Below are 16,225 nucleotides of genomic sequence, written 5' to 3' on the forward strand. Positions count from 1 at the left end.
GGTGATGGAGACACAGACCTGAGCCACCAGCCCAGGGTCACCCAGTCAGCCAACCACGGAGGCAGGACGCAACCCAGGTCAGTCAGCTGCCACGCTGGTGCTCACAGCCTCCAGACCTTCAGCGCCATTCCAGTTGGCCACCTCAGCCTCAGGACTGAGGGCTCTTCCATGGTGGAAAAAGTAGGAGGGCTCCAAGAGGCTCTGCGGGGGGAGGGGGCGGGGGGGCGCCTTCAGGAACCGGACTGCTCTTGCTACACCTGGACAGCAGAGGGCGCCATGGTACCAAGTTTAGTCTTGGCGGGTTCTGCCATCTGGCCAGTGGGGGCTGGGATCGCCCAGGGTGACCAGGCCTCTGTAGGCCAGACACGTGAAAGCCAGGGCAAGGATCGAGGCTGCCCCCAGGGGGAAATTCAGTGAAACTACTTGTTCCTCTCTGTTACGGGTTGAACTGTATCCCCTGAAAAGATATGCTGAAGTCCTACCTCTCAGTTCCCTATGACTGGCATTTGGAAATAGGGTCTTTGTACATATAATCAAGCGAAGACGAGGTCCTCGGTGTGGACCCTAATCCGATATGGCTGGTGTCCTGATGAGACGTGGAGGTGTCATGTGAACACACACGGACGCACACGGACAGCGCCACGCGAAGACAGGCAGAGGTTGGCGTGATGCAGCTAACCAACCTAGGAACGCCAAGGGTGACGGCCACCTCCAGAAGCTAAGAGGCAATGAAGGATTCTCCCAGAGTTTCAGAGGGAACGTGGCACCTCGATTTCAGACTTCTAGCCTCCAGATCTGTGAAAGAATAAACTCCTGTTGTTTGAAGCCACCCAGTCTGTTGGGACTTTGTTAAGGCAGCCCAAGGACACTAACACACTCTCCTGGGTCAGGACTCTGCCCCTCACCTGGGCCCCTCCTTCCTCAGGCTCACCCCTAAGAGCCACCCTCCACCTGTAGCCAGAGACCGTCCTCTGCTCCGAGTCCCTCCCCTTACCATGGTCCCTGCATCCCCTTCAAGAGAAATCAGGCAGCCGCATGCCTCTGGGGCTTCGCACATGCTGTTCCTATGGTGTAAAGCCCCCTTCCCTTTGCAGGCCTCACACTGTTAGGTGTTTTCAAAGCACGCTCTGCCTTCTCTCTCTGGGCACCCTTCTCTGACAACCCAGCCCCAAGGCTGGTTCAGGGCCTCCAGGCTGCACATCTCAACTCTGCTAGCCCAGGGTCAGAGCCGTGGATCTGCTTGTCTGCGAGGCCCCTCCAGGCCAGGGCCTGGGTGTTATGGACACAGTCAGCCTCCGGTGGCCAGGCCAGTGCCTGGCACACAGTCAGCTCTTAATAAATGTTGAAAGAGAGGAAAGGGTCCAGTGGCTAGGATTCCACGCTTCCATGGCAGGGATGTGGGTGCAAATCTTAGGGGGACTAAGATCCTGCAGGCTGCATGGTCGAGAAAAAGGAAAATAGGGAGAAAAATGGGAAGGAAGAGAAGAAAGAAAAAAGGAGGGAGAGAGGGAGAAGGTGAAAAAGAGGGAGTGAAAATAGGGCAGCAGGAAGAGAGGGAGCTATTTCCCCCTTGAGGGCGTACTTCACACCTGTCCTAACTGACCTGGTCCCTTATCCCCGCGGAGGGTAACACATTAGCCAAGACACACGAGTGCAGGGGGGGTTTCATTAGCAGAGAACTCACATGACCCTGGGGCGGGGCCCAGTCAGGGGGCAAGTTGAGGCAGGGAGTCTGAAGAGGAGGTGTCCCTCGGCACCTACAGGCACCACAGACCCATACAAGAACCGGAAAAGGAGAGGCGGCCCCTTCCAGCTTCCCTTGCCATCACTTCTTTGACAAGCTCTTATTGAGCACCTACTGTGTACACTGTACCTACTGCGTGCAGGTCCCATGCACACACGAGCCCCTGTGTCCTGGTTTTGGGCTCTGGCTTTCTTCTTGTCCAGAGCTGGGGCAGCTGACTAGCCAGGAATCCCCTGTCACCCCTCACCCGAGGCCAGGTGTGACCCAGCTCCAGGTGACACATCCACCTGCTGGATCTGGGCCTGGGAAGTTCTCTCCTCACCCCTGAAGCCCTCAAGGTGTGATGAATCGAGAGCAGTTGCTCCCGACAACTGGGACACACAGTGAGGTTCCAGACCTCTGTCGGGGGTGAGTGGTGGGCCTTCGTGGCCCAAGGAGGCTCCTGCTGGGAACACAGGAGCCGGGGGTGGGGGCCAGGAGGCAGGGAGGAGAGCAGCCCCTGTGTGTAACGACAGGCGACCTTCAACATGCTGTGGGGCAAGCTTCGCCGTCCTTGTTTCACAGAGGAGGATGTGAATCCAGGCCGATCAGGTCAAGGGTCAGCGCCCTAAGGCACCCAGCAAGGAATGACCTCAGCCAGGAAGAGAGGACAGGCCTGGCTGGACGGGGCGGGGCTTCTGGGCAGGGGTAGGCATGGGTGGGGCTCCCAGCGGGCGGAAGACGGGAGGGCCCGAGGGAGACACACAGTGGGGCCTGCACCCAGGACCAGGGAGCCCGACCCCACACCGCTGTGGGCAGCATGAGCGGGCAAGTAGGTGACCTGAGCCCCTCGCAGGAGAGGGCGCTGGCCCAGGTGAGTGTGGCAGGGGGTGGGGGAGGGGAGAGTCCTACATGGGCCTCAGTTTCTCGTTCTGCCCCAGGAGAGGGGGCCCCCAAGGCCTCTGAGGTCCCTCTGAGCTCTGTAGCCCCAGGTCTCTTCCTAACTCTGAGGGTCTTGGAGACCAGTGTCTACACTAGCGCTGTCCAATAGAAACGTAACGTGAACCACAAATGCAGGCCACCCGTGTCACTTCAAAGTTTCTAACAGCCACATTAAAAAAGGGAGAAGAAACAAGTGAAATCAATTTTGATAATATATGTTGCTTATTTACTTTTGGCCGGATTGCCGAATCTTAGTTGCTGGACCAGGAACTGGGCCTGGGTCTCGGCAGTGAAAGCCGTGTCCCAACCACTGGACTGCCGGGGAATTCCCTACAGTAGATTTAACCCGATAGAGCCAAGTTGTTATCGTTGCAACATGTAATCAACATAAAAAGGATCGCTGAGATTTTTTTTGGTACTACGTCTTCAGAATCCTGTGTATATCTCATACTCACAGCAGATCTTGATTTAGACTGGCCACGTTTCAAACATTAGTGGTCACTCTGTTGGGCCCCACAGGTGAGCGCTGCTGGGGTGGCAGGTCCCAGCCTTAGCTATGACCTGGGGGATGCAGGAGCCGGCATGCGTTCTCCCTTCTAGCTCACTGGGGTCTTTCCCTCGTGGTTGAACATGGCAAGTGAGGGCTCCAGGCACAGTCGCTGACCTCAGTAGCATGGAGGGAGGTCCTGAATCCTGCCTTCGAGAAATTCTGCACCTGAAAGAGGGCAGATTCCACTTAGGCTGGGAGTATAAGTCCTCTTACAAGACAACTGGGGTCAAGAATTAGGTCCAGGGACCTCTCTGGCCGTCCTGTGGTTGGGACTCTGCTTTCACCACCAAGGGCCAGAGTTAGATCCCTGGTCCAGGAACTAGGACTCCACAAATCCCGTGGCTCGGCCGAAACAAACAAACCAAACAGAATTAGGTCCAGATCTTGGCAGAACAGGTCGAGTGAGCCTCAGATTCCTCCCTTGGTGTGGAAACAGATGTACTAGCCGCGTCACGCCAGGATGAATCACGTGATCAGCTCAGGGCCAAACACTCCCTTGTGCTTCTTTCTTTCTTTAAATATGTGTTAAAAAAAAAAAAAAACCCAAAAACCTTTGTTTATTTGGCTGCATTGGTTCTTAGTTGTGGCATGCTCTGTCTTGTTGCGGCATGTGGGATCTCGTTCTCTGACCAGGGATCAAACCCAGGTCCCCTGCATTGGAGCTTGGAGTCTTATCCACTGGACCATGAGGGAAATCCCTTCCTTGTGTTTCTGAGGACAAAGATAATCAGCTCATTTGAGGCTGTAGGGCCCAGAGCTGGTTCTTTGACCCTCCTATTTGGGGTCAAAGAAGACTGAAATGCAGGAAGAGGGGAATGACTCAGGCTGACGGCACTACTGAGTCCTGGTCCAGATGCATGAGTCCTGAAAGCTGGCTGCATCTCACAGTCAGCGACATTCACACAGAAGTGGCACCCTCAGCCCTCAGCCCCTGGAGAGGGCTGGGGCCCAGGGAAACTGCCCCAAGCCCTCCTGGGGCCTGTCTGCAGAGGGTCTTCTCAGGCTGGGTGGAGTCACCCCTTGTTCAGGACTGGATGATGGGCCCTGGACCAGATACATGATTTGCCTCTTGCTCTGTGACACTGGGCAAATTACTCAACCTCTCTGAGCCTAGACTCCGTGTCACTTACCCTCCCTCCTGAATTGACCTGGGGGCTCCCTGAAGGTGGAGAGCTAGGCCCTGAAGAGGATCCACCCTTCCCGCATGGGTGTAAGGGAAGAGTGAGGTCTATAAATCTCATTTATTCCACATTTCAGGGAATTCCCTGGCAGTCCAGAGGTTAGGACTCTGCAGTCTCACTACTGAGGGCCTGGGTTCAATCCCTGGTTGGGAACTATGATCCCACGAGCCACATGGGGCAGCCAAAATAAAAAACAAAAACAAAAAACATCTACACTTCATCCTCTTTGGGCAACTGGTTCATCATTATTGTCCCATTTCCCAAAGGGAGGAAAGGAACTGTTGTGACTTGACCCAGGCCTCGGCTGCCCCAGCACGGGTGGGCCCCCCTGTTTCCTGAGGGCAGGCGGGCTCCGCAGGCCTGCAGGAACCAGCCCGTCCCCTGCGGCCGTGGGGCACTGCGGAGCCTGGCCCACCCGCGTCTCTCCCCGCTCTGCCCTCAGTTCCGGGAGAACATGCAGGATGTCCTGGCCGTCCTGCCCAGCACCGATGACTACTTCCTCCTCCGCTGGCTCCGAGGTGAGGATGGACGGTAACATGGGATGAAGGTCAAGGGCATACGAGGTCTCTCTTATGTCACAAGTTGCTCCAAATCACAGGCGTTGGAAGCAACCGCAAAGTATGTGTTATCTGTGTACACAGTTTCTGTGTACAATTTTAATTTCTAATCAAGTAAGTATATAACAGATATAACCTAAATGAACAAAAATTCATTGGCATCCTCAATGACGTTTGAGAGGGGAAGTGGCTCTTGATTTACATAATTCCTGGCTCTGTGATTCCACCAGATATGGAGGGTCTGATCTCTTCATGTTTTTGGAGCATTAGGAAAAGAACCCTGGGCATCACAGGGTCTCCAAGGCCCTGGCAGTGGCCATGGGCATGGCAGGGACTCCACATGCTGTTTCTCTGGACACCTTCTCTTCCTAGCTACCTCCTGGGCCGTGCCTTCCTTCTCTCCCTGTCACCACCAAGGCCCGCCCCGGGGCACACCCGCTGCCATCAGCCCAGGGAATCAGGGAGGCAGGAGGTGAGGGGGCCGGAGGGCCCTCTCAGCCCCCTGGGTAGCCACAGCCCAACCCTTCCAAGGCAGCCCCCAGCACTGGGCACCCAGAACCTTCTTCCCTGAGCTCCTCGACTCCTCCCAGCACCTCCGAGTGGACAGTAACCCAGAGGCCCATAACCCACCGAGGGGCCCAAGCTGGGACTCTCTGCCCCCAGGAGTCCACAACCACCACCCTATCTCCTCCTCGCAGCTCGGAGCTTTGACCTGAAGAAATCAGAGGACATGCTGCGGAAGGTGAGGGCCACACCTCCCCCGGCCCTGTTTCCTGTCCTTTGTGGCATCTTAGCTCCCGGACCAGGGGTTGAACCTGGGCCTTCGGCCATGAAAGCCCAGACTCCTAACCACTGGACTGCCAGGGAATTCCCTGTCTTTTCTTCTTTCCATTCTTCTTCCTTCCTTCTTTCGTTTCCTCTTTACTTTCTTCCTTCCTTTCTTGCAACGACCATTTATTGCACCTCAAAGTTGAGCCTCGCTGGTTCTCGTACTGGGGAGAGTGCAGTGGTGGAAAGAGAGTGAAAAGAAACCCAATAAATAAACAAGGCAATTCCTGAGAGTGGAGACTGCAACCATGACAGTGGGTGGAAGGAAGTGAGGGAGGGCAGGAAGGCCTTCCTTGCCAAAGGGTGATGTGATGGCTCCGGCATGAATGCCCCAAAGGAGGCAGCCATGTGACGACTGGAGACAGAGGGCAGAGCCGAGCAAAGGCCCTGCGGTGCGGGCGAGCTGGAGTAACCCGGGCGCACGGGAGGCCACGCCCTAGAGAGAAAGGCGAGAGATGCAGCTGAGTGGGTGGCCCAGGCCCATGCCTGGGGACCCAGCAGGCCACCTGGGGAGTCTAGGTTTTTGACTAAGGGTGACTGGAAGCTGGGGTTAGGGTTAGGGTTAGTCTGACCCAGCTTGTGGGGCTCCCTGGGAAGCCGTGTGGGGACTGGGGCCTGGGGACCAGGAGGGAGGGCTCGGGGAGAGGCAGCCACGGACGCGGGCTTCACGTGCTCCTTTCTGAGTCTTTCCTTCCTCATCCGTGTCAGACCCCATCTCCTCCGTCCCCCTGGCATCCCCACCCTCAGTTCTGGGTCCATGGAGCCCGGGATGCCCTGGCAGGCCCTCAGTGGTTGCGGGCAGCGGGGCCTGGCCTGGCGTCCCTGGGTCCCTGCAGACCCTTTGGCTCAGGAGGGGTCTTCAGCTGCCCCCTCCACCCCGTGTCTCTAGCACGTGAAGTTCCGGAAGCAACAAGATCTGGACAACATCCTCGCGTGGCAGCCCTCAGAGGTGAGCCCCCGGCGCCCTGCCCGCCCCAGACCCCGGCTCTCCGTCAAGCCCGCCCCCCACCACCCAGCCCCGCTCTCTCGTGCATCCAGGTGGTCAGGCTGTATGAGCCCAGTGGCTTCTGCGGCCACGACAGGGAGGGCAGCCCCGTCTGGTACCGCATCATCAGAGGCCTGGATCTCAAGGGCCTCCTACTCTCCGTCTCCAAACAAGAGATACTCAGATTCAACTTCCGGAACCTGGAGCTGCTCCTGCGAGACTGTGAGCAGCAGAGCCAGGAGGTGGGGGTCCCAGGGCCCCTCCCAGCCCCCTGGGCCGCCGAAATCCGGCCTCCTCCAAGGCAGCCCCCAGCACTGGGCACCCACCACTGCCTCCCCCAGCTCCTCGGCTCCTCCCAGCACCTCTGAGTGGACACGGTTCGGGCGACCTGCCTTTCCAGGGGCAGACGAGGGGAGGGCGCCCCTCGGGATGGTCCTGTCTCCCTGCACCTGGCTTCCTGGCATGAAACCTCCCCGCCAGGTGGAACCAGGATAAGCTGGGCCCAGCCCCACCTCCTGTGGGCTGTGGAGGGCACCGACCCTCCTGGGGGTCTCACCTCTCAGCATTCCCTTGCAGTTGGGGAAGAAAGTGGAGAAAATCTCGACTGTTTTTGATTTCGAGGGGCTGAGCCTGAGGCATCTGTGGAAGCCAGGAGTGGAGCTTATCCAGGAGGTGAGGGAGCCCCACCCAGGGCGGTGTCCCCTCGCCGGGGACTCTGCCCCTCGTTTGCTGGTGTGGGCTGTATGTGGGGAGGTTCTCTAACTCTAACCATAGTTTTGAGGCTCCTTTTTTTCTTTAATATTTACATATTTATTTATTTTGGCTGTCAGATCTTCTTTGTGGCACACAGACTTCTCTCTAGTTGAGGCTGTGACCTTAGTTGCTCTGCAGCAGATGGGATCTTAGTTCCCTGACCAGGGATCCAACCCACGCTCCCTCCAGTGGAAGGTAGATTCTTGACCACTGGACCACCAGGGAAGACCCTGCAGGGATCCTTTCAAACCCAAAGTCTTTTAGGGCTGTGCCAAGTCACAGTCATCACCCCAGTATCACCACCTCACGTCCAGGGGGTCACAGCAACAGGGCCTGGTCTCCAGGCCGGTCAGGGTCCCCATGGGTGTCCCTTCCTCTCTTATACTCCCTCCCCGCTCACCCCTCTCTTAACTGGGAGGGGGCTGGGAGCAAGTCATCTTCCAGGGCCCTGAGGAGAGAAGGGAGACCCTGATAAGACCTGCTTCCCCCCCACCCCCCGCCCCCTGCCCCCCGCCGGGGCAGCCAGCCTGCCTTTTCTTTCTGCTCAATACAGGATAGCAGAGAACCTAAAAATTTTAACATTTCAAGAACCACCATGAGGGACTTGCCCAGCGGTCCAGTGGTTAAGATTCCATGCTTCCAGTGCAAGGAGCGTAGGTTCAATCCCTGGTCAGGAAACTAATCCCATAAGCTGTGTGACAAGGTCAAAAAAAAGAAAAAGAACCACCATGAAAACGTACTAAATTGAGAACCCCAGACACGAAAGGCCACATATATTCCATTGATATGAAATATCCAGATTAGGTAAATCCATGAGACAGAAAGCACGCTGGTAGTTAACTAGGGCTGCAGGGAGTGGGGAATGGGGTGACTGCTGACTGGTATGGGGTTTCTTCTGGCGTGGTGAGAATATTCTGGAACTAGACAGCGGTGATGGTTGCACAACTTGGTGAATACACTGAAGCCGCTGAACTCTACACTTTTAAAGGGTGAAATTTATGGTATGTAAATTATATTCCAATTAAGAAAAAAGAAAGAAAAAGCCATGCCTTGCCACTTTGAATGTTTCTTATATGCTGGAAGCGTTTTGTGCCCGAAGCCACATGGAGAGGAGCCTTCCAGAGACCTGACTGAGGGGGACCTTTTTGGTCTGCAGTGGGTGGGGTCATCCCCTGGAAATCTGTCAAGAATTTGCACTAGTGGCTTCAGGGTGGGAGGGGGCGGTCTGTGATGGGGACCCAACAAACCAGACAGTGGGAATTCCTCTTGTCTGGGTGGCTTTTGGGGTGTCTGGAGAGGCCTCAGGGGCCTTAAGGGGGGGCAGCATTTAGGCACCTGCATTTTCTGCATTGATCTGAGTTTGACCCTACAGTTTCTCTCGGCACTTGAGGCAAACTACCCTGAGATTCTGAAGAATTTAATTGTTGTGAAAGGTGAGTGAACCAGTTCCGCATATGCATAAGTGGGGGTGGGGGCGGTGCAGGGGACTTGGAGGCCACCCGGCAGGGAAAGGAGACCCCAGAAAACCCTGAAACAGTGCCTGTCTCAGCCCCCAGGCTCTTCCCGGTGGCCTTCAACCTGATGAAGCCGTACATCACTGAGGAGACACGCAGGAAGGTGGTGATCCTTGGAGGTAAGTGGGTAGCTCCTCTGCATCTCAGAGCCTGAGCTGAGAGCGGCCCCTCCACAGACCTGAGGGTTCCCGAACACGAGGGCACCAGGCCCGGGGACGCAGCTGCTCTGGGGGACCCACTCCCATAGGCAGCAACTGTTGAGGCCAATGTGTCCACCTGCCAGAGGGCTGAGGGGCCAGGAGGGCTCTGCGAGACCCCCGGAGGCAGCATATGTGAGGGCCCCCAGTTCTGGATTGGGAGATGTGAATTTGAGGGGTGACTTTGTCTGTTATGAGCTGCAAGTGAGTCACCAGCTCTGTCTGGGTCTCAGGTTCCTCAGGCTTCCCCTGTAAAATGGGAAGAATAAGAGGCAGGCTTTTCAAATTACATGTGTGCTCAGCCGCTCAGTCATGTCCAACTCTTTGCAACTCCCTCCACTGTAACCTGTCAGGCTCCTCTGTCCGTGGGACTCTCCAGGCAAGAATACGGGAGTGGGGTACCATGCCCTTCTCCAGGGGTTCTTCCCGACCCGGGGACTGAACCCCCATCTCCTGCATTGGCAGGCAGATTCTTTACAACTAGCTCCACCTGTGAGCTGAAAGTGGGCTGAGTCACCGGCTCTGTCTGGGTCTCAGATTCCTCAGTTCCTGCCCCCAACCCACCCCGCCCCATAAAATGGGGAGAATAAGATGCAGGTTTTCCAAATTACATAACTGATAAAATTTGGAAATTTAGAAAAATATAGAAATATATAAAGGAGAGAGTGAATCCTGTCACTCAAGGAACTATTATTAACATGCACTGTCTTTTCAAAGAAATTCACTTTTAAAAATGGGTTCACACCATGTTATACTCTTTTACAACCTACCTTTTTCACATACCATGTGATAAACTTTATTCTGTTTTGGTAAAGTCCAAAATTTAGGTTGTCGGTATTTTTTTTTTTTTTAACCATTAGGGAAGAGTTAGGAGTAAAGATGCTTATAGATGAATCTTTGTATGCATCCCTAATTTTTTTCATAAAATAATGCCCTAGAAATGAAGAGTCCTTTTCCCTTAAAGGAGAATACTCGGGGAGTCCCTTTTATTCTCTGTCCACACTGACCCCAGGGTATGTTGGGCGTTCACGTCTGCTTCCTCCTACTTCGTTCCCATAATGCTCTCATTCCTTTGTGGACCAGCCTTGACTTCTCAGAGCAGCATTGGGAGAGGGGGGCTGATACACTTCGCCCCCCCAGTTCTAAGGGTGCTGGAGCTGCAGGAGCTGAGGGCAGGGGCTGATTGGAAGGCTGAGTTCAGTCTCCGAGGGAAAGGGAAGCTCAGGGTAGACACCTGTGCTCAGCCTCACGCTCCAGGAGATACTGATCTGAGTCCCTGCAAAGATGGTGGTCCAATGGTTAGACTCAGTGCTTTTATTGCAGAGGTCCCGGGTTTGATCCCTGGTCAGGGAACTAAGATCCCACAAACTACGTGGTGTGGTCAAAAAAAAACCAAAAAGATGCCTCATGGGCTAACACCTGGACAGATAGGGGTGGGTACCAGGGCTGAAGGGGCAGGAACTGGTCACACAGACACTGTGGACCTAGATCTTCTTGGCTTCTGTCCTGGAGGCACTGAGAGTATGTGGGAGGTAGGGGGAGGCTGTCAGATGGCACAGGACGGCCCTGGGCTTGGCCCCATTGCCCTCTGTTGAGCCCCTGACCCCCCCCACAGAGTCCCACTTTTTGTCCCCACAGGCAACTGGAAGCAAGAGCTGCTGAAATTCATCAGCCCCGACCAGCTGCCTATGGAGTTCGGGGGGACCATGACCGACCCCGATGGCAACCCCAAGTGCCTGACCAAGGTCCGGTGCCCAGAGGATGGGGAGGGAGGGGGGATGGCCGTGGGGCGGTGCCCGCTCACCACTCTCGCCCACAGATCAACTACGGGGGCGACGTGCCCCAGCATTACTACCTGCGCAACCACGTGAGGGTGCAGTACGACCACCAGGCGACCGTGGGCCGAGGCTCCTCCCTGCAGGTGGACAACGAGATCCTGTTCCCGGGCTGCGTGCTCAGGTAGGCACGGCGCCCCCCCTACACACACACCTGGGCGCGGTCGGGAGGGGCCCGGAGCCCAGGCAGGGGGCGGTCAGTGGGGCCCTGTCCCCTGCAGGTGGCAGTTCGCGTCGGACGGAGGGGACATCGGCTTCGGGGTTTTCCTGAAGACCAAGATGGGGGAGCGGCAGCGGGCCGGGGAGATGACGGAGGTGCTGGCCAGCCAGCGCTACAACGCCCACATGGTGCCCGAGGACGGGAGCCTCACCTGCACGGAAGCCGGCGTCTGTGAGTGTTGGCAGGGAATGGCTCCTCCTGGACCTGGGGTGGGGGGCAGGTGCATTGCCGTGCATCAGGTCCCACCAGGTAGGGAGCCCTGGCTCCGGGCTCTCAGGTATGGCAGTGGCACCCAGGTCTAGTACCTGCACAGGAGGGTGAGGTCCCAGGCGGGCATCCTCTCTGAATGTCGGTCCCATCAACACAGACGTCCTGAGGTTTGACAACACCTACAGCCTGATCTACCCCAAGCACGTCAGCTACACCGTGGAGGTGCTGCTCCCGGACCAAACCTCCCTGGAGAAGATAGAGAGATTCTAGACAAGCCTCGCGGTTCCCATACCGCCCTCTGTGGCCTCTGGGTCTGCAGTGAGCTCACAGCCTTCCCTGGCTAGACCCCCTCCAAGCTCCCCAGGGAAGGCGATCCTACAGAGCTGGTCCCAGCCCATCTGTCACAGTGGGTCTGCATCTTCAGAACTGCTGGGATCGTGGCGGCCAGCAAAGCAACAGAAAAACTCTCCAGCCCCTGTGACTCAAGCTCAGAGAAAACTCCCAGCCCCTTTTCTACCAACCGATACTGAGTCGTGAGTTCCCATTCTGAAATATATTGTGTTTAAAAAAAATAAATAAATAAAAGCGTGGGGCTTCCCTGATGGCTCAGTGGTAAAGAATCCGCTTGCCAAAGCGGGAGACACGGGTTTGATTCCTGATCCTGGAAGCTCCCACGTGCCGCAGAGCAGCTGAACCCGGGCACCGCAACTGCTGAGCCTGTGCTCTGGAGGTCAGGAGCCTCAGCTACTGAAGCCTGAGCGCCCGGGAGCCCGTGCTCCGAAGGAGAGACCACCGCAATGGGAAGCCTGAGCCCCGCACCTAGCGGCCTCCCGCTCGCTGCAACTGGAGAACAGCCCATGCACAGCAGGGAAGACCCAGCACAGCCAAAAGTAAATAAATAAATAGCTTAAAAAAGAAAGAAAATGTGAGATATAATACGACAGAACTGGAAACAGTTGCCATTGAAAAGATAATGCATTACTCATAGTTCCCAAGAGGAGAGGGCATGGATGCCACAGGGGATCACCCGGAGAAGCAGGGGGTGGGGGTGGGGGGCGGAAGGAGGGGGAGGACGTGCGGGCAAAAGCCTTTGTTCTGGTTTCCCCAGAAGGAATGGGTGAGGCAGGGTCAGCGGGCCTAGAATTGGCTCTTTTGAGTGATTTCCGCAGGCTCTGGGTACCAGTTGCCCTGAGTTTGAGCCTGATACAGGAGGAGGTTGGAGTGCGGGCTCGTATCTGAAAAGCACACTTGTGGGCAAGACTCCCTCTTGTTCAGTCGCTCAGTCGTGGCCCACTCCTTGTGACCCCATGGACTGCAGCACGTCAGGCTTCCCTGTCCTTCACTATCCCTCAGAGATTGCTTAGACTCATATCCATCAAGTTGATGATACCATCCAACCATCTCATCGTCTGTCGCCCCCTTCTCCTCCTGCCCTCAATCTTCCCCAGCATCAAGGTCTCTGACTCTCTCTAGGACCTGGCTATCCCTGGGAGGGGTGGTCCCTCCAGAGTCAGCAAGGCCCCAGGTGTCAAAGCATCAGAACACAGAAAATAGGAGACGTGATTAATACAGTTACTTGGCAAGCAGCTGTGCCACTGCCCCTCTGAGTACACATTCCTTCCCCATCAAGAAAGAACTCTTGGTTCACATGCTGTCCTTCCTAGTGTGAGGGTATCTAAGAGTTGGTTCACCTGCTCAGCCTCCATCCTCTCAGGGTCTCCCCTGGTGGTCCAGTGGCTAAGACTCTAACTCCAAATGCAGGGTGCCTGGGTTCAATCCCTGGTCAGGAAACTAGATCCCATATGCCACAGCTGAAGTCCCTGAATCACAACCAAGACCTGATGCAGTAAAAAAAAAAAAAAAAAATTGCATTTTGTTTCAACAAAGTTGAATTCAGTTTACGCCAGGCTCTCTTGCCTATTTCGATATCTAATGCGTAATAAAATCCATCTTTGCCTCTTTAACTAGTGTTTGACTTTGTTTTTTCTTGGACACTACCAAGTTAGACATGTTTGATACAGGAGGTGTCCATCCTTGTGGAAAGTTCTTCTGAGCGGTGACGTACGTCATGGGGTATACAAGGCAGCCTTCTGAGGAGAGGACCATCAGAGACACGCTGACCCTTCATCTCCTCAGAAGTAATGCCTCCAGAAAGCCCCACCAATTAGGCACACTAGAGAAAAATCAGACCAATGATTAATAAAAACAGGAAAGCATAGAAAGACATTTGAGAAGAAGGAAGGGGGCGTTCTAAGTTGTAAACAAAGAACCATGCATAAAAAGTGTGAACTTTCAAGGTATGATCAGGTAACAAGTGAAGTTGAAATATTAATAGTAAATTCAGCCTGATAACCATCAGTTCAGGCTTTAATCACCTTGGGAGAACCCCCCAGGTATAGACCACCCAATCCAGAGTGAGTTGGCCAATAACTCAAAGCGCTGATACCAAGAAATACCTAAAACATTTTTACTTTTTCATTTGGATCTATGGAGATTTAAAGTTCCAACAAAACAGTAAAAAACAAATACTGAAATTCAAAGATGTCAAAGAATACAGTTGTAACCCGAGGACTGCCGCAAGGGAAGGTACGGAAACAAATATATGGTTGTTGTTTCATCACTAAGTCGTGTCCAAGTCTTTTGCAACCCCATGAACTGTAGCCCATCAGGCTCCTCTGTCCATGGGATTTCCCAGGCATGAATACTGGAGTGGTTTGCCATTTCCTTCTCCAGGGGATCGTCCCGACTCAGGGCCTGAACCTGCATCTACTATACTGGCAGGTCCAAAACCTGCCAAAGGTATTCTCTGAGACACCAGAGAAGCCCAGGAAACAAGTATAGAAATAATCAATAAAGTAATTTCAAGTGGGATGTCTTTGGAACAAGCTTAAATAAAACTGTAGTAACAATTTTTGGATTCTCTGGGCTTCTGTATTTGCTATTCAGGTATTTGAAGTGCTCAAAACCATCAGCTGTAACGAATTTGTAGTTTACAGGTAGGGTATAATTCCCATGGATCAGACACCAAGTAGATCTTTGATAATTTCCCAAGCGAGGTTGTGACAGAGCTCTGGTTTGGTACAGAGTCAAGGCTCTGACCTGACCGTGCTCACTGCTCCTCCACGCTCCCCGCCCACCTCCACTACGGATTTGTGCAATAGCGTCCTGACCAGTATTGCTTCTCTGAACACCTGCCGTTGCCAGGTCACCCTTCACACCAGGCCCAGGGTTATCTTCCTGCTGCAGGAGGAATCACATCCGTGTCTTCTTCGAAAAGCTTCAAAGGCTATCGCCCACTCTGATGGCTGATAAGCATAGTCCCCAGCATGGCCTGACCTCAGTCCTTTGAGTCCCCTGCACCTGGAGTATCCCTCTTCCCTCTTGCCTCTGGAGGCTTCATTATGCAAACCCCTCCATCTAGAACATCTTCCTCCTATTCCCGTCTTAGAGGCCCAGCTCAAATACCACCTCCTCTGGGGAACATTCCAAGACCTTCAGGGCAGTGGTCTTGCTCAGACTTCTACATCTTCAGGCAGCCAGGACAGATATTGGTTAAGGATACAGGACTTGGGTGCAAATAAGGGTTCAAACCCTGGTTCTGGCTCTTAACAGCCTGTGAAGTTCAGTCAGGCACATGTGGAATGGGCACATGGGTCCAAAGATGAGCAGCAAATATGACCCATACCTTCATGGGGCTGACAGTTAAGGGGGTGAGTCAAATATCAGACCAAGCCACGTCTGATGAGAACAATTCTCTGCAAAAGAGCAGCAAAGGTCTGCTTGAGCATTTAGGAGATGGGAAGGCGATGAGGAGGCACCAATTGGCAGTATGGGAGGAGGAGGGAAGGGAAGAGAGCTCAAGTCAGAGGGAATGGCATGTGCAAAGGCTCTGTGGTAGGAGGTAGCAGCAAGGGGAGATGGATAGCTCCATACACACCCTATTTGGTCATTTGTGGTTTGGAAAGGCCAGGTCCCTCTTGTCTTTTGTAGAAGAAGAAAGATAGGCATCCAGTTATGGCCCGTAATCCACCTCTTTCCCTGGTCCCAGGTCTTTGGGGGTAGTTGGTCAGAATCCCCTTGGCCACCTTTCTCTCTCCGAGGCCCTTGTGGCCATCTCCGTTTCTAGGGTATAGATGATAGTGGGGGTATGGTCATGTAAGGTCCTGCCTTTCCTGGGGTCACCCTGAGTTGGTTGGGGGAGCCAAGGAGACACTCCCCCAGCTGCCCTAGAGCCTAATCTCCATTTCCCAGGCAGGGCCAGATGTGAGGCCGCTCTGCCCTGGGCATCCGAGTCAGGTGGACCTTCTCTCTCAACCCCTCCACCCAGGGTGACGCAAGCCAAGCCCTACATTCCTGGAGGAACATCCAGCGGCATTTGCTCAGCCTGGACATCCACAGAATGGGATCAGTTTAGCCGTGATGGGGGAAGAGTGGGCAGGAGCTCCTGGCAGAGCTGATCTCATCCCAACAACAGAGATGCCCTTCACTGCACAGGCTTCCCTTCCGTTAGCAGGATACAGATGTGAATGAGGACTGCAAGCAGGGCACCTGTGGCCACTGAGAGATGCCAGGAATTTTAGGAGCAGCTGGGAGGTGGGAGGGAGAGATTCCACCGTGAGTGGGCAGGGAGGTGAGGGATCGGGGTCACATACTGTGACACAGCCGTCATCACAGCCCTGCTTCTCGGCCCGTGGGTCAGGAGCATCAAGGAAATGAGCCACGTTTCAGAA

The 16,225-nt window shown here is 54.7% G+C and overlaps 1 protein-coding gene across 1 annotated transcript; it reads left to right on the forward strand.

Moving 5' to 3' along the window:
* The first annotated feature begins 2,543 nt into the window (after positions 1-2,543).
* LOC133055698 (putative SEC14-like protein 6) lies at positions 2,544-11,787 on the forward strand. The gene is made up of 12 exons (XM_061140825.1): positions 2,544-2,597; positions 4,839-4,914; positions 5,652-5,695; positions 6,671-6,730; positions 6,820-7,008; positions 7,343-7,438; positions 8,892-8,952; positions 9,069-9,152; positions 10,869-10,975; positions 11,050-11,189; positions 11,287-11,456; positions 11,653-11,787. The coding sequence occupies exons 1-12, from the start codon at positions 2,544-2,546 to the stop codon at positions 11,763-11,765; spliced, it is 1,194 nt and encodes a 397-aa protein (XP_060996808.1). The 3' UTR covers positions 11,766-11,787.
* Positions 11,788-16,225: the final 4,438 nt, after the last annotated feature.

This window comes from Dama dama, chromosome 5, assembly GCF_033118175.1.
Source record: "Dama dama isolate Ldn47 chromosome 5, ASM3311817v1, whole genome shotgun sequence".
Lineage (NCBI taxonomy): Eukaryota > Metazoa > Chordata > Mammalia > Artiodactyla > Cervidae > Dama > Dama dama.